General features: G+C 40.9%; 1 protein-coding gene across 2 annotated transcripts in view; it reads left to right on the top strand.

Moving 5' to 3' along the window:
* RAB3C (RAB3C, member RAS oncogene family) overlaps positions 1-23,383 on the top strand; it is a 164,728-nt gene that overhangs the window by 5,291 nt on the left and 136,054 nt on the right. Inside the window, exons 1-2 of one of the 2 annotated variants that reach the window (XM_042447375.1) lie at positions 6,687-6,708; positions 17,327-17,554. In XM_042447375.1, the coding sequence (XP_042303309.1) occupies positions 17,327-17,554 (228 nt within the window). In that variant the 5' untranslated portion in view covers positions 6,687-6,708. Of the gene's footprint in view, positions 1-6,686; positions 6,709-17,326; positions 17,555-23,383 lie in introns of those variants that run through there. The other variant, XM_042447373.1, reaches the window with a different exon arrangement.

The following is a 23,383-nucleotide window of genomic DNA, read 5'->3' as shown; positions in this document are numbered from 1 at the left end:
GCTGGGCATGAGTGAGCATGGACAGAATTAGGCTGCACAGACAAAATTAAAACAAAACAAATGCTTTATTTCACATATTCTTTGTATGTACTCTGGGTTTTCATTTCTTTGGAGACCCTCATTTTCATCACCACCTAGGTACCTAGTTCTTTACCCAAAACACACACACACACACACAACAGGTATGACAGATTCCAGCCTCAAGAAGCTTACAGTCTAACTAAACACAAGAAAAGAATAGCAGAAATAGTTATGGAAATATGGCTAAGGAGAAAAAGCCTAGGCGATTACTTGGGTATCATATATTTTGGCTAAATAACAGTAACATTTGAGAACTAAGCGATGATCCAAAGCCTTTCCAGAAAGGGGGAGACAGCTGAAGAAGACAGACAAAAATGACAAGGGAGATACTGATACGTAGACATGGCAACATTTTAAGGGACATGCAATCCAGGTATAAGGCAGTGCAAGGAAAAATGGATAATAATAATAATAAAATTTTATTTATGTTTTCCCGCCTCTCCTGATGGATTGAAGCGGGGTTACAGGCTAGTAAAACCAAGTACATACAATAATCTTATAAAATACAAAGAAGATATTACAACAATAATATCAATCCATCAAACATCCAGGGGCAAGGCAGAATATCACTGCCAAACAGGCATATTGGTCTTCACTCCTCGGGTGGGGGGGGGGAAGCTTGATGAAAGAGTACGGTTTTAAGTCTCTTTTAAAATGCTTCCAAGGGGTCGTGAGATGGAGCTCGTCAGGAAGACTATTCCACAACCTCGGGGCCATTATTGTAAAGGCCTTTTGGGATGAGGAAACATATTTGGAAGATGGTGTTTCCAATAAGTTTTTACCAGATGCTCTAAGTGTGCGGGGCGGATTGTACGGGGAGATGCGGTCCCTCAAGTAACTCGGGCCCAAGCCATGTAGGGCTTTATAGGTAATAACCAACACCTTGTATTGTGCCCGGACGCAAATAGGCAGCCAGTGAAGAGCTTTCAGCTTAGGTGTTATGTGGTCAAACCTAGATGCACTGGTGACCAATCTGGCTGCCATATTTTGTACTAACTGAAGCTTCCGGACTTGATACAAGGGTAGCCCCAGGTAGAGCACATTACAGAAATCTAGGCGAGACGTTACCAGAACATGTACCACTGTTTCAAGGTCCCTTTGGCCCAGGTAGGGTCGCAGTTGGCATATCAATCGAAGTTGATAGCAAGCACTTCTGGCCATTGCATCTACTTGAGATGTCAACTGCAGCAACGAGTCCAGAAGTACTCCTAAACTGCGAACTTCGTCCTTCAGGGGAAGTGTGACCCCGTCCAGGACAGGTGGAAAAATTTCCTTCCCCGGGCCTGGGGAACCTATCACGAGTACTTCCGTTTTCTCTGGATTCAGTCTGAGTTTGTTTTCCCTCATCCAGCCCATTACCAACTCCATGCAGGCATTGAAAGGAGAGACGCCATCCTTAGTCACTGCATCAGTCGGAGACACAGAGAAACATATTTGGGTGTCATCAGCGTACTGATAACACCGCGCCCCGTGTCTCCGGATGATCTCTCCCAGTGGTTTCATCTAAATGTTAAATAGCATGGGGGACAAAATAGCTCCTTGAGGGACGCCATATGTCAGTTCCCTCTTAGAGGAGCAAATGTCCCCCAACTGCAACATCTGGAATCTGCCCAAGAGGTAGGAACAGAACCACTGGAGCGCAGTGCCTCCGATACCCAACTCCCTTAAGCGTTCTAGAAGGATACCATGGTCAATGGTATCGAAAGCTGCTGAGATGTCCAAGAGCACCAACAAGGTCACACTTCCCCGGTTAATGCTCAGATGGAGATCATCGACTAAGGCGACCATGGCAGACTCAACTCCATATCCCGCTCTGAAGCTGGGGTAGAGTCTACTACTTCAAGGGGCAATAGAGGAACAAAAGTCACAGAAACGGATGTGTCAGAATGCAAGCACCAGACTTGGGACATTACTTTAAAACATACACACACAAACACACACACAGAATTCCTGTTGCTCATTATGTATATTGTTATAGGACTATGATTCCACTTTAACTGCCATGGTAATATCTTATGGAATCTTGGGATTTGCAGTTTAGGCAAGGTTATTTACAATTCTTAGCCAGAGAGCTCTAGTGCCTCACACCAAACTACAAACCCCAGAATTCCACAGGATCCAGCCATATTAGTTAAAGTGGAATCATGGTGCTACAGTTGTGTCGCATGAAAAGGCCCATAATGTCTAGTAATGCAGTACAATATTAATGACTTATTACAAGGTTAAAGGAGTAACTCACTGAATTAACTCACTAGGTTTCTTAGCATTTTTTAAATTGCTTTTGAGGTGAGGTATCCTTGAGATTCACAAGAAAATAGAATAAAACCTTTTTTTGGAAAAAAAATCTCTGCTCAGTGTCTTTACAAATGCTCATTAGGAGTAACTTTTAGAATTAGCAAGCAAAGCTTAATTTTTACATCAACAAAATAATATTCCCACTTCATATGTTACTTCATATGTTCAGATTATTAACTTGGCCAGACTAGAGGGAGCATACACCTCTCTTGTTACAACAGTTCCATTGGCTGCTGGTTGTTTCTGTGCACAATTCAAAGTGTTGTTTATGACCTTTAAAGCCCTGTATAGCTCAGGGCCAGGTTATCTGAAGAACTATATTCTCCCACATGAACCTGCTCATGTTTTGAGATCCTTTTCAGAGGGCCTTCTCTCTGTCCCACCACCCTTGCAGGGACATTTGGGAAGAAGACAGGAGACTCCTTTCTGCTTGGCTGCTCCCAGGCTCTGAAACTCCCTTCCAAGAATTTGGCTTGCTATCCTCACTCCTTACTATCCTTTCATAGGCAGTTGAAGGCTTAAAAAAATGGAAGGCCTTTGAAGCCTGACTGCTTATAACATTTGGGCTTTGCAGAATTGTACAATACTGTCTTTGTTTTGTTTATTTGTTGTTTTTAGTACAGTGGGATCTTCCCTTACGTGGGGATCTGTTCCAGATTGCCCCCGCATAAGGGGAATTCCATGTATGCTCAAGCCCCATTCAAGATAATGGGGCCTGTGCACGTGGTGGCGTGTGTGCCATTACAACTTCTGGACACGCCGAGCCTTTTTCCGGTGCTGACCTCCAGCGTGTGCTGGAGTCCATGTAAGACGTGCTGGTGTTTAACACGGGTGCACTGTAGTTGTGTTTTTTAAACTGGTTTTAATTTTATAGTTAGCTTAATTATATTTTTAACCTGTGCATTTGGTATATATTTAAGCTATGTCTCTCTTAACTGGTTTAAGCCAGCCTGAGTAATGAACTGGGGGAAAAGACATATGATGATGATTCTAGTTATACATTTTGTTAAACCCTGGTGGTGCAGTGGTTAAATGCTGGTACTGCAGTCACAACATTGTGAGTTCGCTCCCAGAGGGCTCCAGGTTGACTCAGCCTTCCATCATTTCGAACGTTGGTAAAATGAGTACCCAGCTTGTTGGGGGCAATTGGCTTACACATTCTAAATCAGAGTGTACTTAGTTCACTATGAAGTGGTATAGAAATATAAGTGCTATTGCTATTGCTACTTTTAAAAAAAAATCTTAATGGTTCTCACATTACTTGTAACTTATTACATCTAAGCTGATGAGCAGAGAGAGATAAAGATGGACAAGACTATATGTAAAGTTCAACCTCTGTATCCATGGTATCGGTAGTGGTGGCTTCATTTACTTACATTGAGGGGAAAAGGTCTCTCTAGGACAGTGATGGAGAACCTTTTAGAGACGGAGTGCCCAAACTCAAAGGTGTTCCCACATGCGTATTACCCGGTGCTGGGGGCAGGACTTCCCGGGGGGGGACCTCTGGGGGCAGGACTTTCCCTGGAGACAGCTGAAGGCCTGAAAAGGTGGGGGGGAAGAGGAGGAACAGGCACACAACTATTTTTCTTCTTCCTCCTGCCCTTCCATCTCTCCACATACATTCAGAAATGGCTTCATGTGCCAGAGAAGGCATGCGTGCTGTGGATTAATGATTCAAGGAAGTCCTCCAGTGTGACTTTATGGTCAACCTCTGGTGGAAATAAAGCACTCACTGTTGACTGCAGTTTCCACTTATCCAAAGTAACCATGAGAACAGATTCTCCAAGAATATGGGGATTGGGCTGTAGTGTGAAAAGCAGAGAGGAATAAATAAGTGGGTAGTGAAAAGCAGTGGCAGCTGGTGACTACCTGTGCTACACTGAATCAATTCCAAGTTATCTTCTGACATTTAAAAAGGATCTGTCCAATTCAGCACCTTGGAGATCTTATTTAAAGTTCAAATTATCCCCCAGAGTGGATTTATGGCAATTCCAAATTTCATTGTGAATTTATTTGAAGGTGGGCTGTGAATTTCTGATGGGTGTTCTCACATGGAAGTCAGGGGCTGCAACTGGTGAAGGGGTTTAGGAACTGGAGTTACATAATTAAAACAATGAAAGAGGAAAATAATTTTGGATTAATTATGTCTCTATCTCAGGCCAATATTGGGCTTCTTTTGGCAGGTTAGGAGGATCTACTTCAGCCCTTCCCTAAGAAGCAAAAGAGCTACTTTTTATAAGAAAACAGTAGCCACAAAGCTGTCAAAAACAAAGCTGTGGGGTGGGGGGAGTGGGGTGAGGGCACTGAGGTGAACCAATAATGCATTTTTGCCATGTCGCTTCCATAATTATAATTACTTAGCATCCAGGGTTCTCTGAGATATGAAAATGCAATCAGGCAGAGTACTTCAGATTAGCATTTAAAGATCGGAAATGCAAATGCTTCATCTCCCCAGCAGTGCCACCTCTCCTGCTGAATATAGCTAGAATCATTCTAATTAAACCTTCAAGCAATTCCAGATTCGATTGTGAATTTGTTTGATGGTGGGCTGTGAGTTTCTGATGGGTGTTCTTTTTCTGAATGGAGTTCTCTAGTCTTTGGCTGACACTAGCTGAATAAGTTGCTTGATTGGATTCGTTTTATTTTGTTAACAAAATAAACTTGCAGTTACCAACTTTTTTATAACCAAAATATTTCAATAACTCATGAGGAAGAGGATGAAAATGAAATTAGTTTCCATGCCACTAACAATATCTTAGTGTAAACATGGTTTGAAAGAACCTTGTTACAGACTTGATCCATCTTATCTGGTTCTACTATTGTATAACGGATTGCACAATTAAATAAAACTATAGAAATGTATTTCCCACCAGTTCTGTATGGAGGTCAAAGTAAAACACATGATTCTATACCATTCTCCACTCCCATTTTAAAAAGAACTCTGTAAAATAAGTTGTAATTACAGAAAAAGCATGGCTGGTCCAAAGGTCCCTGCTGAGTTTCATGGCTGAATGGGGATTTGAACCCAGGCCTAACCATCCCTAGACTTGCAGTCTAACCCAGGTTTCAAAGTGTGGCCTTCTAGATGTTGTTGGACTGCAGCTCCCATAATCCCTCATCATTTAGCCAAATGTGATGGATAATGGACTTGCTGTCCAAAACCATCTTGCAGGCCACATGTTTCCCCTGCTCTAAATAGAACGTCACACTGTTTTCCCTATCTGATGGACCTACTAGCGAAGTTAAGGTGTTTCCAGACATCAGCTTCCTCACTAACAGCAACTATCTGAGTTCATACCTGATGTCTACCAAAACGGTACATTGGAAAAACCAACAACTGAAAATCCCTAATCTCAGAGATTGGATGAGTTCTACTTCCTGCAGTTCAGAACTGACAAATTGGGCCAGTCTGCATGAGTCCTTGGCTGTCCATGTTTTATAGAATAATACATACTTTTTAGACTTTGCCAGGAATCACATAGGCAGAATATGGGACATTTCTCTTTAGAGTGCTATTGGGTTGATTGATAAAGACACATTAACTGGACAACTCTTCACATCATGACTTGCAAGCTTTTGGATAATGGTGTGGTTTGAAGCCAGTCTGAGCTGGCAGTAAAAGTTTGGAAAGCTCCACTGCTTCCTCTCTGGTCCGGGAAGATCCGTTTACCCAAATGAACACTGTTCCACATCACTTAAGATTCTTGTTCCTCTTTATGAACATTTGTTGCTTGAGAAAGTGATGGCAGAATCATAATTCAGCACTAGATTTTGGATTTGTTGGGAGTTGAAATGTAATGGCTGGGATCCAAGGATTTGTTTTTTGTTTTTAATATGCCTCTAGTGCCAGAAAGGCTGGGGGGAAATATGGTGACTAGGAGAAAGAGTCATCCATGATGTCATAAAAGTATCCCAGGAGTCAGAAAACTCCCCCCCACCCCAGTTGTTCCTGCATAATGAAGTTTCTATAGGGCACAGTATGGATATTTTTTGTTTGTTTGAAGATTTAAGATCAAACATGAACACTGAACACTTTAAAATTCAAAAAGGGGGAACCAAGCTGAACCATCATTACTGCTGTGAGATAAACAGAACACTCTCCTGTGTGGTGTCCTAAATGCATATTGGCCACCAACCATAACAACAGCAAATGCTGACACAATCCAAGATGCCTGAGATGTGTTAGTAGTGATCTTTCAGGATATGTCAGTAACTGGTAGACACCATCGCAGGAGAGATGTGTCCTTTGCCAAGGACTGAATGCTTCTCTAGCAACACCAGCACAAAGCATTCTGTTTACCACTGAAGCTAGCACACCTTCCTCTATATCTGGTAGGTAACTACCACATAATTCCTATACATTATTATATATATAAAGTCTGTATGTGGCAAACTAAGCATTCATCCTTAAAGAGAATATATAACATACCAGGATATACCTTAAAAAGAATGTGTGGGTCTTCGGAGGTTATTGGATGGAAGCTGCCATCATCTCAAGTCTTCACAACCAATGGTGAGGAATGATGGGAGTTGTACTTCAGTCATATTTGGAGGGTCACATACTCCTCATCCATTATATAGAAGATGCTGCAGAATTCTACACAGCAAAGCTAGGGTAGAATTCAAAAACATAGCCACTAGATCAGTATGCAATGGGCTATTGTAGCATCTTTGAGACTGAGTTAAATTAATTTGTAGCATAAGCTTTTGTACACTGAGTCTACTTGATCAGGTGCAACTAGTGCTGTGTCTATTGTTGTTGTTAACTGCCATCCTGCTGATTTTGCCATAGTCTCCTGTGAATGGGAGACCTCAGAGTCACCTTGATACCATGAGTCTTTCTTAGGTATTGCAAACTCAGGGCTGTGGTTTCCTTTATTGAGTCTAACCACCAGCAATGCAGTCTTCCTCTTTTCCTACTCCCTTCTACTTTACCTAGCATTATTATCTTTTCTAATAAGTCATGCTTTCTCATGATATGTACAAAGTACTAAAGTCTCAATTTAGTCATCTTGGCTTTTGATCAGAGTTCAGACTTGCTTTTTTCTTAGACCCATTTATCTGTCTTTTTGGCAGCGTGGGATCTTTTCCAGCACCATTTTTCAAATGAGTTTTTTTTTTAAAAAAAAATTCTTGTCAGTTTTCTTCACTCTCAAGTTTTTACAGTCATACATAGAAAGTAATAATATGATGGCATGGAGAATCCTGACTTTGGTATTCAATGCGATATAGTATGGTATAGTGGTTAGCAAAGCTGCTCAGAGTGACATACATTTGTGAATGGTCTCTGCTTAGTCAAGAAGCACACTAGCAACTGTGGTCCAATTACAATTTCTCAGTCTAGCTTACCTAACAGGGTTGTTAAGAGTGGTTAAAATGGAATTATCCTCTGTGCTTGCTTGCTTGCTTTATTTATTTATTTATTTATTATCCTACATTGAAGCGTAAGATCCAAGGCAGTTTACAACACAAATTAAAACCAAACATAGCTAAAAACAAGTAAGTTAGAATATTAAAGAACATTAAGCTTAAAAACAAGTAAGCTGTCATATGCATATGCATTTGTGATGTGTGTGCTTTCAAGGCACCTACTGACTTATGGTGACTTATTAATTTCATAGGGTTTCCTTAGCCATGAGGTGGATTTGGCAGTTCCTTCCTCTGATGAATACCAAGCACTAAATTAAAAGAGTCTGAAAACATTTTTAAAATTTAACATTTTGCTGCAGATTGCACTGGCTAATGGTAATAAATAGCCTCTTGAGTATGTTCCAGATAAATCCACTTTCATTTGCTTTATTTTGCTGACTATGGTTAGGGTGAATGCTGCTACAGAATAAGTAGATGGATCTATCACAGGAATGTGGAGGACACATTCTTATGCCAGTGTGCAGAATCATATATTTCTTTTCTGCATGAGTGTGTCCAGTCCAGAGTATTTATCCATCCCTTCTGCAAATTGTTATTAATGCTAACTAGAGTCCACAGTTCATCCACAAATGTACATTGAAATAAATAGACCCTTTGCCCAAAGTGGCATAAAATAGCAGTTAAAGGATTATTAATCTGCTGCATTAGGTGGCTCTGAGTAATCCCCTTAAAAATATACAGGATTTGTTTCAGGTACCAGGTGGTTCAATTATGACTTTTACTTTGTGTTATATATTGATATAATTTTTGCCATGTGGTGAACTGTTTGCAAAATTACTGCAGCCACGCTTAGGCATTCATAAATTGTATCTATGGATGCGAACACACTTCAGCCTCTCCATTCCAATTTTCCTGAAAAGTGTTCTCCATAATTAGGCAAAGTCAATCAAACATAGTTAGAATCTTCCTTCAGATAATAGTTTGGTACCACTAACTGTAATGGCTCTATGAATTATGTCACTAGAGCAGTCTAGCAGAGAATTCTAAGAACCTCACCAAACTACAAATCTCATGATTCCAGAGGACGGAGCTATGGAAGTTAAAGTGGGGTCAAATGCACATACACTCTGGGTCAATTTGGGAAGGATGAGGGATGGGGACAACACACAGATCTGTGAATCTCATCCATGGATACAATTTATATATACCCAAACTGGGCTTTCAAGGAACTTGAAATCATAAGGAAACCAATTATCTGTCTCACTGAACTCGTGGCTGTGAAGAATTTGATCATGTCCCCACCTTATTATACTTGGTTTCAAGGAGATAGTGATGTTTTTCTCCACTACTTGATTGACACTAAAAGGATGTAATAATCCCCTCTGTTTTTTTGTCCCCCACCCTCGGTGAAGCAACCTTCACTATGATTATGTATATCCAATGTCCAAAGGACTTTAGTAAGAAAAACAACACATAGGAAATGGAATTGAGTGTTATGGCTAATTGCTGGGTCTTAGAGCCTGCTATCATCTCTCTGAACACATCTGGCTGTTAATAACTGAGAAAAAGTAAAAGCCTGTAGAAAAGAGTGGTTATGTTATATCAAAGAGATGAGTGGGAGTTTGTTTCTGTATAGCAATAGTACTAGAAATTCATGAATCAGAGGAAGTTGTGAATCACGATGACATATATACAAAGAACTGGGATCCTGTTCTTTGAAGTGCCCTGCAGTTTATCTACCTGGAAATGCCAGTCAGTGATCCAAACTTCCCATCACTAACAGCAGGTGTTATCCGACAAGTCATGTATTATTTTTCAGGGAAACAGGAAGAATCATAAGGCCAGAGAGCACCTGAAAAATATCTATCCCATCTCATCACCAAAAAATGGGGTTGTCTGTACCATTTGGGATACCATATGGGGCTGGGTGTTATCAGTACACTGATGACACCCAGATAGATTTCTCCATGTCTCGGTCTTCAGCATTGACTGCCAATGGCATATGTCCTCTCAATGAATATTTTAAAGCAGTAATGGACTGTATGAGAGAAAACATTAAAACTGAATCCAGACACAATAGGGGCCCCTAATCTGGGTATCGGGATACAGCAACCAGTCCTAGATGGAGTCACACTCCCCTCAAAGGACTGTATTCGCAGTTTGGGAGTGCTCCTAGATCCATCGCTCCAGATGGCAAATCAGGTAAATGTGACAGTCAGGAGTGCTGACCGTCGCTGTGCCCCTGGAACCGGGGGACCTGGAAAATGTGGTACACGTACTGGTAATTTCACAACTTGATTTCTGCATTGCGCTCTACATGGGGCTACCCTTGTGCTTAACTCAGAAACTTCAATTAGTACACAATATGGCAGCCAGGTTGGTCACCTGAAAATCCAGGAGTGACCATATAACACTGATTTTGAAACCACTCCACTGGCTGCCTGTTGACTTCCAGGTGCAGTACAAGGGAGTTTATCGCACTGGCCCTAAAATGGGCCCAGTGCGTTCTAAAACATGCACGTGTGTGGCGCGCATGGAGCGAGATGGGGTCAAGAACCCCATTTTACTGTACAGTGGAATGCCGCCTTTGCCGCTGGGCGTTTGAATTGTGTCCCCATACCGTTCCAGAGGGTGCCATTTCTGAGAACTGTTCTAAAGCGTTCTCAGAAATGGCACCCTCTGGAATGAAACGGGGACACAATTGGAACACCTGGCTGCAAAGGCGGCATTCCATTGTGCAGTAAAATGAGGTTCTTGGCCCCATTCTGTTCCGTGCACACCACGTGCACGTTTTAGAATGCACTGGGCCCGTTTTAGGGCCAGTGCGATAAACTCCAAGGTGTTGGTTTTGACCTTTAACGCCCTAGATGGCTTGGGCCCAACCTATTCATGGGCTCGCCTTCTTCCATATAATCTGCCCTGCACACTCAGCTCCTCTGGGTGGAACCTACTGCAGCCTTTAAAGACTAAACTGATTGCTACTTCCCAGAGGTCCTTTTCTTCAGCCGCTTCCAGATTCTGGAACAGCCCGCCAGAAGAGATTCGTCACATTACCTGCTTAGATAGCTTTGTAAAAGCTGTCAAGACAGATCTCTTCCAGCAGGCCTTTTCCGAATAGGAAAACCGATAAGATTTCTCGTATGTTGTGTCTCCCATTGCCCATTTGCCCAGTTTGAAAAACTGTTAATTTTATGATTTTTAAATTTGAGAGAGTCTAATAGACTATTTTAATTGTTATATGTTTAATTGTAATTTTAAGGGAGGAGGGAAGAGTGGGTCATTTATAGAATGCATTGCTATAATTTTAAAGTGTAAGCCGTTCCAATTGTTGTAACAGAGAAGCGGGATAGAAATAAAGGTTTTATTTATTATTTATTTGTTTTATTTAACATGCATTCAAGATTAGTCTGTATCTTTCGTAGTCTAGCAAGAAGAAAGTGCAGGTGTATACCAGTGCCTAATGACTCAGAAGCCCTTCTGTGAAGTGCTCTTCATGAGATATAATTTGGGTGCTCTCAGTTGTATAGCGGTAAAATTTGAAGTGCAGGTTCTCACCAGGACAGTTTTTTATGTAGGGATGTACAGCCTCAGTATTTTGGTCCTCACATGCAAGGGTGAATAATTATAGTAATTTCCCCCCCTTGTGCAAAAGAAAACAAATACTCCTATGCAGCATTCTCATCAGATTTGAAAGTCACAAAATATTGCATAGGAATTATTTTGCAGCTAAAGATTTTGGGGTTTTGCACCCCCATGCTTTCTGTACAGAAAATGTGTGTGTGTGTGTGCGCGCGCGCACACACACACACACACACACATTTTCAACAGAAAAATTCCTCCACAACACTTCAGGGTGTTGAGAAAATTGCACAAAATTCTTCCTGGTCTATTATTCTTTCTGGAGGGATTTCCTAACTATTTTTTCACCTTGCGAAGAATAATTATGGATATTCTAATTCTAATTATCATTATCATTATCATTATTATTATTTATATTGTGCTTAATCTCAGGGAATCCAAGCGGATTACAGCAGTAAAATAACATACAATTAAAAGAGAAATGCATTAAAATTCCAAAATATAAATTAAGAATTCCAAAATGTGGGCAGCTTTAAGACAATATTTATATAAAGTAGATAGATATTGATAGTTCAAGGCCATGCTAACCCAAAATAATTTGGATTAAACTATGAATAGCTCATAACAATGCTTTGCTGCTGGGAAAAAATAATTTCCTGTCCAGCTGCCATGGAGATTGCAGCTAAATTCAGAGAGAATAGAGAGTCTAAGGAGTGATAGCATGCTAGATGATGCCATAGTCCTTGTTCATCAGAAAAGGCCCAGGCCTTCAGTCCTACAGTCCCTGGCTTTTTCCCATTTCAGGATGCAAAAGGTCCAGTGACTTCTAGTATACCAGCCATCTGCCAGTGGTTTTGAAAATGCTTCCCATATTGGGAAGTCTGTTTCCACACTCAGGTGTCTATTAAGCTACATAAGCATTTGTCATGAAACCCTTGAGATGAAATCTCTCTGGTTCAAATTATACCATGTAGTCCTAGGCAAGCTACTTTCCTTCAACATCAGTCTTCTTCCACCTTGTGAGGGGAATAATAGTAATCCATCTTAAATTGTGGATGTTATATTGTAAGCTGCTTTGAGTCCCATTAGGGAGAAAAGCAAGATATAAATTTAAGTAAATAAAATATTACTAAATGCTGTGATCATATATGTACAAGAAAAGTGTCATAAGATAATTAACTGCGGTGGGTTGCTTAACGTTGTTGTACACATACATGGTAAATATGCACCCCTGTTGGAAAAACAAAATTCTTAAATAATTTTTTAAAAAATGTAAATAGCTTCCTTTTTACTTATATGCATCCATTAGCATTTGTAGCAAACCACAGCTTTAAGGAGTGATACATTAATATTTCATCAGATACTATATATGGAGGATGAAATGAAAGATTGCCAAAAGATGCTGATTTTACACAGAATTCAGTTTCAATGTACTATACAAGACTGACTCTTAAGTAAGTTTGTTTATAGCTACAGCTGTTGAGGTATAGTCTGCACTGGACTGGAGAGGTACAATATGATAATAAAGAAAGGATGCTAGCATAATGCTTGAAGTCAAAAATGTTGGTGTAGTAGCCAAAATAACTAACCTGTTTTGGCTGGGGATAGTGGGAGTTGCAGTATATCTGGATGTCACATAATCGGAGAAGGTTGAATGAGAATATCAGTTTAAGAAATGACTAAATAGTCTATTCTGGATGGGGTTGTATTCCCCCTGAAGGAGCAGTAGCCAGCAAGTTTAAGGTTGTTTTCTGCTGCTCTAGAGACTAGGACGTGGAGCAATGGATATAAGTAACAGGAAAAGAGATTCCACCTAAACATTAGGAAGAACTTGGTGACAGTAAGAGTTGTTCAACGGTGACGTATGCTATCTCAGTGTGTGGTGGAGTCTCCTTCTTTGCATGGTTTTAAACAGAGGCTGGGTGGTCATCTGTCGGGAGTGCTTTGACTGTGTCTTCCTGCATATAGCAGTAGCAATAGCAAATACATTTCTATCCCTAATGGCAGGGGCTTGGACTGGATGGCCATTATGGTCTCTTCCAACTCTATGATTCTGTGATTCTATATTATTTAAGGATCTACCCTTGTCACTGGAGGACCATGTGGAGCTCACAGTGCTCAGTGCCATCTTCAACTGATGTGCCAGCTACCCTTCTGCAACAGAGATAACAGAGGCACAGTAATTCATGCACTGGTACCTTCTTAATTAGACTACTACAATGCACTCTATGTCAGGTTGCCCTTGAAGAAGACTCAGAAGTAGCAGCTCAATTGCTGACTGAAATACTTTGTAGACATCACATAATACTAGTCTTAAAAGAATTGCCCTGGCTGCCAATATACAGAAAAGGGGTGACATCTGGTTGGCCCCTCCTCCTGCTGTGCCCATACTGGCTTGCCATGGCAGTGGAGGCCTCCTCATGAGGAGATCTCCACTGTCACAGTAAAGGACACTGCCAAGCACCCCTCTGCTGGCTTGCTGCATCAGCGGAGGCCTCCTCACAAGAAGGCCACATCATCAAAGGAGAGAGTCCAGTGTGCCTTTTTGGCCACTGCCACCCCTTGGCAGCCTTGCTACACTAGGTGACACTCCTGCATCAGGTGACACCAGAGCAGGGGACACCACTGCCAGTACGTGTAGTTTCATGTGAAAGGGATCTAGGAGTCCAAGTAGACCACAAGTTGAACATGAGTCAACAGTGCGATGTGGCAGCTAACAAGGCCAATGTGATTCTAGGCTGCATCAAGAGAAGTATAGTGTCTAGATCAAGGAAAGTAATAGTCCCACTCTATTCTGCTCATACAGGAGGTCAGGCCCCACCTGGAATATTGTGTCCAGTTCTGGGCACCACAATTCAAAAAAGACATTAAGAAACTGGAGTGTGTTCAAAGGAGGGCGACTAAAATGGTGAAGGGTCTGGAAACCATGCCCTATGAGGAAAGACTTAGGGAGCTGGGGGTGTTTATCCTGGAGAAGAGAAGGTTAAGGGATGATATGACAGCCCTGTTTAAATACTTGAAGGGATGTCATGTTGAGGAGGGGGCAAGCTTGTTTTCTGCTGCTCCAGAGACAAGAACGCGGAACAATGGATGCAAGCTACAGGAAAAGAGATTCCACCTCAACATTAGGAAGAACTTCCTGACAGTAAGGGCTGTTCGACAGTGGAACACACTTCCTCAGAGTGTAGTGGAGTCTCCTTCTTTGGAGGTCTTTAAACAGAGGCTGGATGGCCATCTGTCGGGGATGCTTTGATTGAGATTTCCTGCACGGCAGGAGGTTGGACTGGATGGCCCTAGAGGTCTCTTCCAACTCTACAATTCTATGATTCTATGAACTTATTTGCATTGATTTTACTTGCATGCTGTCCTGAGATTTTTTGATATAGGATGGGATAGCATTAAATAAATAAACTAACAAGTTTAAAACTGGGGAATCCAAGGTTCGAATCCTCCTTCAGCCATGACATTCACTGGCTGACCAAAATATCTTTATTTCTTTATTAACATACTATAAAATCGTATTTAAAGTCCACTTTGAAACCCATTTTAGAAACTGAAAGTGAGACAAAATAATATCATTTTAACAACTGAGGAATTCAACAAGGATGGGGTCAGCCTGACTTCTTTTGGAAGGGGATTATAGAGAAAGTCCTGCTTTACATACGCACCAGATCCTTGGGATAGTGGGAAATACAATATGAGCTGTCCTGAAGATCTTAGATTCTATGCACAGTGATACAGGAGGAGTATTTCAGATATCCTGGCTTCAAGCCATGTAGGCTTTTGTAGATCAAAATCAGCACCCTCAATTGAACTTTTCAAAACAAACTGGAATCCAAGGAATTTGGTTCAAGACTGGTAATATGTGGCAACTGTACCAGATGACAGTCTGGGCTCTGCATTTTGCACTAACTGTGGCTTGTCAACACTTTTCAAAGGCAGCACCACACAGAGCAAATTACAGTGGTTTAACTGAGAAGTAATTATGGATCACCATGGCCAAGTCCACCTACCTCAGAAGACCATAATAACCCATCTCATGGAGCCATTGCAAGTGATGATAGGGAAGAGCTCTGTTCAGCTACCCTGAGCTTAGAGAAAAGGAAAGGAAATGAACGTAATTAACAGAGTATATTGGACTCTTGCTTGAACACTTAAGCATACTGTCAGAGACAAATGCTGGATATTTAGGCTACCACAAGCAGAGTTGCTCCACTTACTGAGGAAATGCTCAGTTAAAACTCTCTTTTGGAAGGATGTCAAAGCACAAATCAACATGGTGCTGGGCAGCCATTAGAAACAGAGAAGATAAATGATAAATGCTATGTTAGGGCTAAGGAGGTATGAAGCTTTCTGTTTTATTTTATGTGCTCACTTTAAAAAACACATCACAGGTTTGTTCTGTCCCAATTCTGCACTAGCATTCAAGGATGTTTTTTTTTAAATAAAGCTCATGTGAATATATTCATGTTCATGAATATTTCAATATATTTAGATGCACATTTTTTCAAATATATGCTTCTTTGCAAGCAACATCCTCTAATCGATGTCTTTCATACTCTATTTTCCCTCTTCTGAACGCAGCTTTCTGCTTCTATGGAGTGGAAATGGAGGACAACTGCATTGCAAAATTCAGAAAAGTATGAAAATATAAGGATAATTGGCTCAGGTTTGTCTGTTGGCTTAAGAAGTGTGAATTGATTAGCATGCTTTAAAATGTGAACCAAATAAATTCCAAAGATACAACAGATAGCTGATGAATGGAAGCTGAAGAGGGACCAAATGGTTTGTGAGAGCCTCCCCAAATGCCACATGAGTGTTCATCCAGTGCTGGAAATCTTATACTTAATGTAAGATAGAAGGATGGATAGATGCTATTCTGAGTTTGGCTGCTCATGAAAAAGTTACATAGACAGCCCCAGTGGCATTACTTGGCAGTGTGTGTGTGTGGGGGGGGGGTATGGACTGCACTGGGTGACATCCCAGGGGCAGTGTCATCCAGTGCGGTGATATACCTGGGGGGCAGCTATCTTCCGAGTCCCATGTGCAATAGCCACACGGGACTCAGAAGGTCTGGGAGGACGGGGGCTGTTGCCTGAGCATGACCCCTACCTTGTTGGGCTGCACCTTTCTACTCATGAACAGTAAGGTAGGTGTGTGCCCTTTTGTCCCTGCCCCTGGAGGTCCCAACCCCAGAGGCTATGCCCCCTGCAACGGGTGACATCCCAGGTGGTAATGCCACTGGGCAGCACAATTCTACCTACTGGACAAACCCCTACTCTATTTCTGCCAGCAGGATAAAATTGTAAGAAAAGCAACATTCTTTACCCTTCCATCCAGGATTTTTCCCCCTTTGGGAAATATTTCCCCCTCTTTGCAGTGGGAAATATATGGCTGTGGCTCAGATCTAGGTTCCCTGAAGGATTGTCTTCTCCCCTGTAAACTTGCCCGTGTTTTGAGATGTTCCAGGGAGGCCCTTTCTCATCCCCCTCACTCCTTCTGACTAGCTACACAAAGTGTTACACTGCTTCTCATAGCATTTAATTTCAAATGCAGTGCTGGCAGTTGATGAAATGTTCCATAACATTTCTATGGATGTGGTGTGAGTTAAGATTGTGTTACATAACCAGAAATAGTGCTGTTGAGGAAATGTTCTTTAACATTTCTGTGAATGTGATATGAATTCATATTGTGCTGAGTAATTGGATATTGTCCCCTGTTGCATATGTTTTCAGTGCTTAAGGTTGTGACTCCTAACACATCTTCTGTTGTATATTTTCTTTGTCAACATTTTTTGGAATAGAAATAATCATTGTGGGAGTCTGGATTTTAGGAGGTGGGATGAATAGCTTATTTGTTACAATTGTCCTCTTCCTCCTGCATCAATTGCTGAGAAGATTAATTAAATATGAACACTTTGGACTTATTCAGTACCAGCACGGAAGACAAAATATTTGACAAATCATTATATCTAACCTGTTCCTCCTTCCGAATATTACAGATGGCATCTACACAAGACCCAAGGTATGGCCAGAAGGAAACATCAGATCAGAACTTCGATTACATGTTCAAACTGCTCATCATCGGAAACAGCAGTGTTGGGAAAACCTCATTTTTGTTCCGATACGCTGACGATTCTTTTACATCAGCTTTCGTAAGCACTGTTGGGATCGATTTCAAAGTAAAAACTGTTTTCAAAAACGAGAAAAGAATTAAGCTACAGATATGGGTAAGCAAAATTATGCCCCTCCCTTTTAGAGACTTCTACTAGTAATGGTTGAGGACAGATTATGTTTTTTTAAAAAACCAGATTAGAGTGACTCATGATCCAGGTTGATTTGTGATCCTCCCATTAAAAAAAAAATCAAGTCAGATTAGCTCGTGATCTTTCTTACCTATGGCTTCACTCCTTCACTTCTGTCATCTTCTGGCAATACTGCTTAGATAGTTTGTGTTCTAATGGACTGATGGTTTTGCCTTTTAGCAAGGAGTTGGTCTAGATCAGAAGTGGAAATTCACAGTGCTGGTTATTACCTCTAAAACCCTATACAGCATAGGTCCAGACTATCTAAAAGTCCTTATCTCCTGATATGATCCTGCCCATTTCTTGTGACCTTTGAGAGAGGGATTTGTTTACTGAGGACAGAGAAGAAGCCTGCTTGGTGGCTGTTCCTAGTCTGTTGAACTCCTTTCTAAAAGAGACTTGGTTGCTCCCCTATTCTCTCTTTTCATTGGAAGGCAAGACTTTCCTACCTAAACAGGCCTTCAACCTTATTTGATTGGGGAAGAGGGGCATGTAACAGATGTGCTGTTTTTAGGCAAAGAATGCTGAAGCTGCAGATCAATAGCAACTTGAAGACTGTATAAATCTCATCTGGGTCTTGATCAGGAGTGGGCATCATGTGGCCTCTTGACCCTGAAGCCCACCACTGATCCCCCAAAGCTTCCAAACTCCCAAATTGTTTTTAAAAATGGGGCAATTGGGGAGTGATTTTTGCCTGACAATCATGCAGAAAGTTCCCCAGTTGTGTGAAAACACATGAAAATACCCCTGCCCCCTCACCAAGTAGTACCCTTCAAGAGCCCTGCATTATCCCCAAATACTTCTATTTTCCACTTCATTCCCTCACAAAATTGCAAAAGGAAGTGATATGATGTCACTTCCCATCACGATTTTGAGAGGGATTGCAGTCACTTCTGGGTGCCATTTTGTGAAGGACTACAGAGGAGATGCAGTGGCTTAGTGGTTAGTTGCCAATTCTGATGATTGGAAGATCAGAAAGTTGGCAGTTTGAGGCCCAAGTGCTGCATGATGGGGTAAGTTCCTGTCACTAGTCCCAGCTTCTGCCAACCTAGCAGTTTGAAAGCATGCAAATGCAAGTACATAGATAGGTACCACTTCTTAGTGGCAAGGTAATAGCAGTCGGTGCAGTCATGCTGGCCATATGACCATAAGAACAATCCTCAGACAATGCTGGCTGTTCAGCTTAGAAATGGAGATGAGCACTGCCCACTACAGCTGGTTATGACTAGATATTCATGTCAAGGGACTACCTTTACCTTTTTTACCTTTACAGAGGAGAATGGAGGGATTTTAGCTTGGTTTTGGGTGGGAGGGGAGGAAGCCAACAGGAAGTATGGAAGGAATTGGGTGCTGAAACTCACACAGTTGCCCACCCCTCATTTCAATCAAGTGTGGTTGATTTTCACAGTAGAAACAAAATGAGAACCACAGTTTTGAAGAAAAAATAAGTCTCTCCAAATTCTAAAAAGCATTTAGCTGGTATAATGGAACACTCAGTTGTATGCAGAAAATTATATCAATGTATGCATGTATACAATGTATGTATATGTATATCATATGCACATAGGAATGTATCAATCAGTGGATATTTATTTATTTAATATTAGAATCCAGTAAAAGGTGGGACTTCCCTTTTCCCACTGCACCCTCCCAAAAATCAGCTCAAGATTGCTGGAAAACTCCCAGAGCTGGTTTTCTAGGCCTGCTTTGGTTGGGAGAGACCAGAAGACAGTTTCACGATGTATGTCAGTATCTCATGGGGTTTAGTTCCCAGAGACACACACAAAGATATGCGGTGCCAAAGCCATTTGTCAATCAGTCGCTCCACAAAAATATCCAAATATCAGTGCTAAATATGCTGGGTATTTGCTGTAATAAATGAAATATAATGTAATGCAGTGCTAAAGGGCCATTGATTGATCACACACCCACACAAAAAAACCCCACTATTATGTTAAAGCAGTAAAATACTTTGTATTGTAAAAGAAAGAAAACATTGCCCAAAGCAGCAATGGAAAGTGCACAGCTAATGAAAGCAAAGCTAAAGAAAGCTAAACATCCTCAGTAGCCCTTTTCAACAGTGGACTTGAATTTTGTAATAAAGATAGATTTGATTTGTGTACATGCAACTGCATTTCATCCATGTTCAATGATGTCCTTCTGTGCTTTTGGATATGGTTTTGTTGGTACTGATTTCTGCCTGTAATACAAGGTGAACTGTGTAGAGAAGGAAGTACACTGTGCATTTACTATCCTTGGATATGAGGTTGGAATAGTGATGGCTGTCTCCAAAACGGCAGGTAGTCCTGGGGATCAGTCAGAATATTTGGGTAGGGCTACGTCTTCTCACAAAGTACAGAAGGATATCATCGGCCCTGTGGATCCATTTCATGTACTGTATCTCTTCCACATTGCAGAAATAAAGCAGTTTGACATCACTTTAATTATTATGGTTCCATCCTGTGGAATCCTGGGATTAGTTGTTTGGTATTCAGCTGAGTCTGTTGGAGAGATTTGGTGCCTCACCAAATTACAAATCCCAGGATTCTGTAGGATACAGTCATAACAGTTAAAGTGGTGTCAAACTGCTTTATTTCTGAAGAGTGGACACACTCATGGCTTTGATGGTGGCATGGTTGCTTCAGAGACCAGTTCCTGATTTCCTCCCCTGAACTCAAGTCATTCATCATCCTCTGTTTCATCACAGGTCTCCTCTAATAACAGCAGGTTCAAGTTCTGGATTCTGACAGTTTTTATCGTTACTTACATTTAGATGTAATGTTAAACATCAGTTTATAGTTAAGCTATAAGTGTTAACTATTAATCATTAACTATAATGTAATAGCTTATAGATAAACTATATTAACTTATTAATATAATATTAATATACTATTACTCCCTTACATATTAACGCCAGGAGATTAACATGATCTGTTGGCCACACACTGGATGAGAAAAGGGCAGAAGGAAGTGTGTGAGATAATGGCAGCTTGTTCCTGAAGGGATGAACTAAAGTTTAGCAGTCTGACTAGGAGAGTGGTAGCTTCTTTTTTGTTAATTAAGTTCAGTTTTGCACCATTACATCTGGATCCCAAATTGTAGATAACCTTAACTATGACTTGTTTGCAGAAAACCAGCTTTATAACCCATGTTTTAAAGTTGGCTTGTTTCAACAAACCATACTTAAGACTAACCACAGTTTGTCCTGGTTTGAATATCACAATACACTCTGTCTAAAGAAGATGGTTTGTTAAAACAAACCATTTTTAGATTAATCTCAGTTTGTGCAGTGCACTGTGGCTAAGCGAAAACAGAAGCAAAAGCTGATCTCCTCCTTGCAGCCATTATGGAGAGGAGAGAGGAGAGGAAGCACACAACCCAAACTGTTAATGCAATTTGTTTCCACAATAATAAACCATAGATAATCACTACATCTGAATTAATATGTAGGCTGTTCTTTGATCCTACAAAATCATCAACATCTCTCATGCCTTTTTAATTTCCTTCCTCTGGAAATTCTATTTGACATAATGTCAACAGGCAAGATTGGTTTGATAATATATTGCACGCTGTGTTACATTGAGACAAGCAACATCCTTAAAAATTGTGCGGAAGCATGCTAGTGCTTGTTGATGACTCCTCATTATCACTTTGTAATACAGTCGTGAATTGCCTTTCTTTCCTAAAGTAGAATTTACATCTACTTTATTGTGAATAGACTTGAGAATATATCAAGACTGAATTGATCAAGACTTTTCTTGTAAAGGCAACAAAAATAGATACATGGCATTGTATTTTATTCAACTACATTTACAGAAAACTTCTAGCAGAGTGCTTTTCCCAATTATTTTCCTTGCTGACTGCAAATGTGTTATACAGCAAAATATATACTACCAGTACGTGAAGGAAACAAGGAAAAGGCCCTGTCCAGTCCTGCACATCCCTGTCACAATTCCTGAAGCTCCCACCATATTTTTGAAGTTAAACATCTACACTGTAAAGACTTTCCTATTTCAGTAGGCTACCTACACAACGTAGAATGCTGGAAGTTCGAAGGTTTACATCACACAGGGAACGTACCCAAGGAAGCTGGGATATTTTAGAAATTATTTAGAGTCTTTATAGCATCTGAAAATTTCCCCAAAAGTAGGCATACAAGGCAGTTCATAACTATCTATACTGTAAAGTATATTTTGGTCAGTCAGTTATACTATACAAATCCAAATGCTTAGTCAGAGATTCACCAAGTTTGATATGTTATCTAATGGGACCAAAATGAAGACATCTAATCCATCAGCTACTTCACATACCTCCCAAACACTTTAAATCTGTGCATGTTTTACTCTGCATTTATAATCCAATGTTCAACAAATCTGATATCTATACTTAGGTTGACATCCCAAACATTTTTATGCAAGTTCAGGATCAACAGCCAAATGTTGCTCTTTTTTAAAAGAAAGAAAGAAAGAAAGAAAGAAAGAAGGGGAAACCCTGCTTTTTGTGGTCAATTTTGCTTTATTTGAAATAGACTGCTAAAGCATATAAAAACTACCACTCACACTTTTGTTTTATGCAAATCATGAGCAAAATTGCCAACATTAATGACGGCAATAGTGAGTAAGTTTCCTCATATTAAGTGAAAGAAGACTATAATTAAAACATAAAACAAGATTGACTATTAAAACAGAAATAACAAGCCAGTTTAAAACACAATTCAAAAACAACAACAGCATGCAACTCCATACTGCTCTCTGTTTAGCACCTGGGCAACTGCCAGTGACTGCCTGATTGAAAATGACTTTACCTTCTAGCAGGACAAAAAGGAAGAGGCTGTGATACTATGGAGTTGTATTTGGAAATGTTATTTGATTTATTGGTTGCATGTTGTAGAGTAAGGAGGTAAGGTAAGGAGTTGTTGGGAGAGATTGCGACTGGAAAGTAGGAGTGAATGCTGATGGGTGGAGTGTTTGAGGAGATTTGCATAAGGCTGGTGAATGACAGTAGGGAATTCAGTTAGACAAGGACTTCAAAGTTAGGGGCTCGACAGATGGGCAACTCCATGCCACCCCTTTTAGCCCCGCATCATTACCGCAGCCACCAAATGGTGCAGCAATGATGTGCTCCCTCCTGGGAGCAAAAAGAAGCTGCCTAAAGCATCTTCCTGGAAGGGATGCGATTGGCGTGCACGTGCTCCCCAATTGCATCACTTCCTGCCCATGCCATTTGGGTGCTGCGTGATGCTCGCATCATCATGGCACCGCCCGTGTAGAGGGCAACAAGCCATGATGGCCTCATCTAGCCCTAGTCCGCGATGAGGATGCCGCAAACTGCCCACCTGTACCAGGCCGTAGACTAGGTCTGGGGCAAAATAAGGGAGTTTGGGTTGAGGGTTTGGTATGATTAGCCTGAGTTATCTTGATAGGATTGTGTGAGAGAGGGTGTGTGATGTTTTAAATGTAATAGATAATTAATCTGTTATGTTATGTTTAACTTCTGTGAATAAAGAATTGTTTTTGTTTTTATACAGTTTTGGCCTCAAAAAAATGCTATCTATCTGGGAGCTTGGATTCAGGGAAGGTGTCTGTGGTGGCCGCATCGGATATAGAGGGGTGATGTCTATTGAGGATAGTTCAGTAGTCACATAAATCCTCACATGTACCTTGAAGTCTTTTAGATGGTCCCCATAGTTGGTGTCACACAATTGCAATAGGCCAAAGTCCTTACGTTGTGGCAAAAATGGGGATGAGGGAAAGC

This window comes from Sceloporus undulatus, chromosome 2 (genome assembly GCF_019175285.1).
Source record: "Sceloporus undulatus isolate JIND9_A2432 ecotype Alabama chromosome 2, SceUnd_v1.1, whole genome shotgun sequence".
Classification (NCBI taxonomy): Eukaryota; Metazoa; Chordata; class Lepidosauria; order Squamata; family Phrynosomatidae; genus Sceloporus; species Sceloporus undulatus.
The sequence above is the reverse complement of the archived record's forward strand: the minus strand, read 5'-3'. Positions and strand labels throughout refer to the sequence as shown.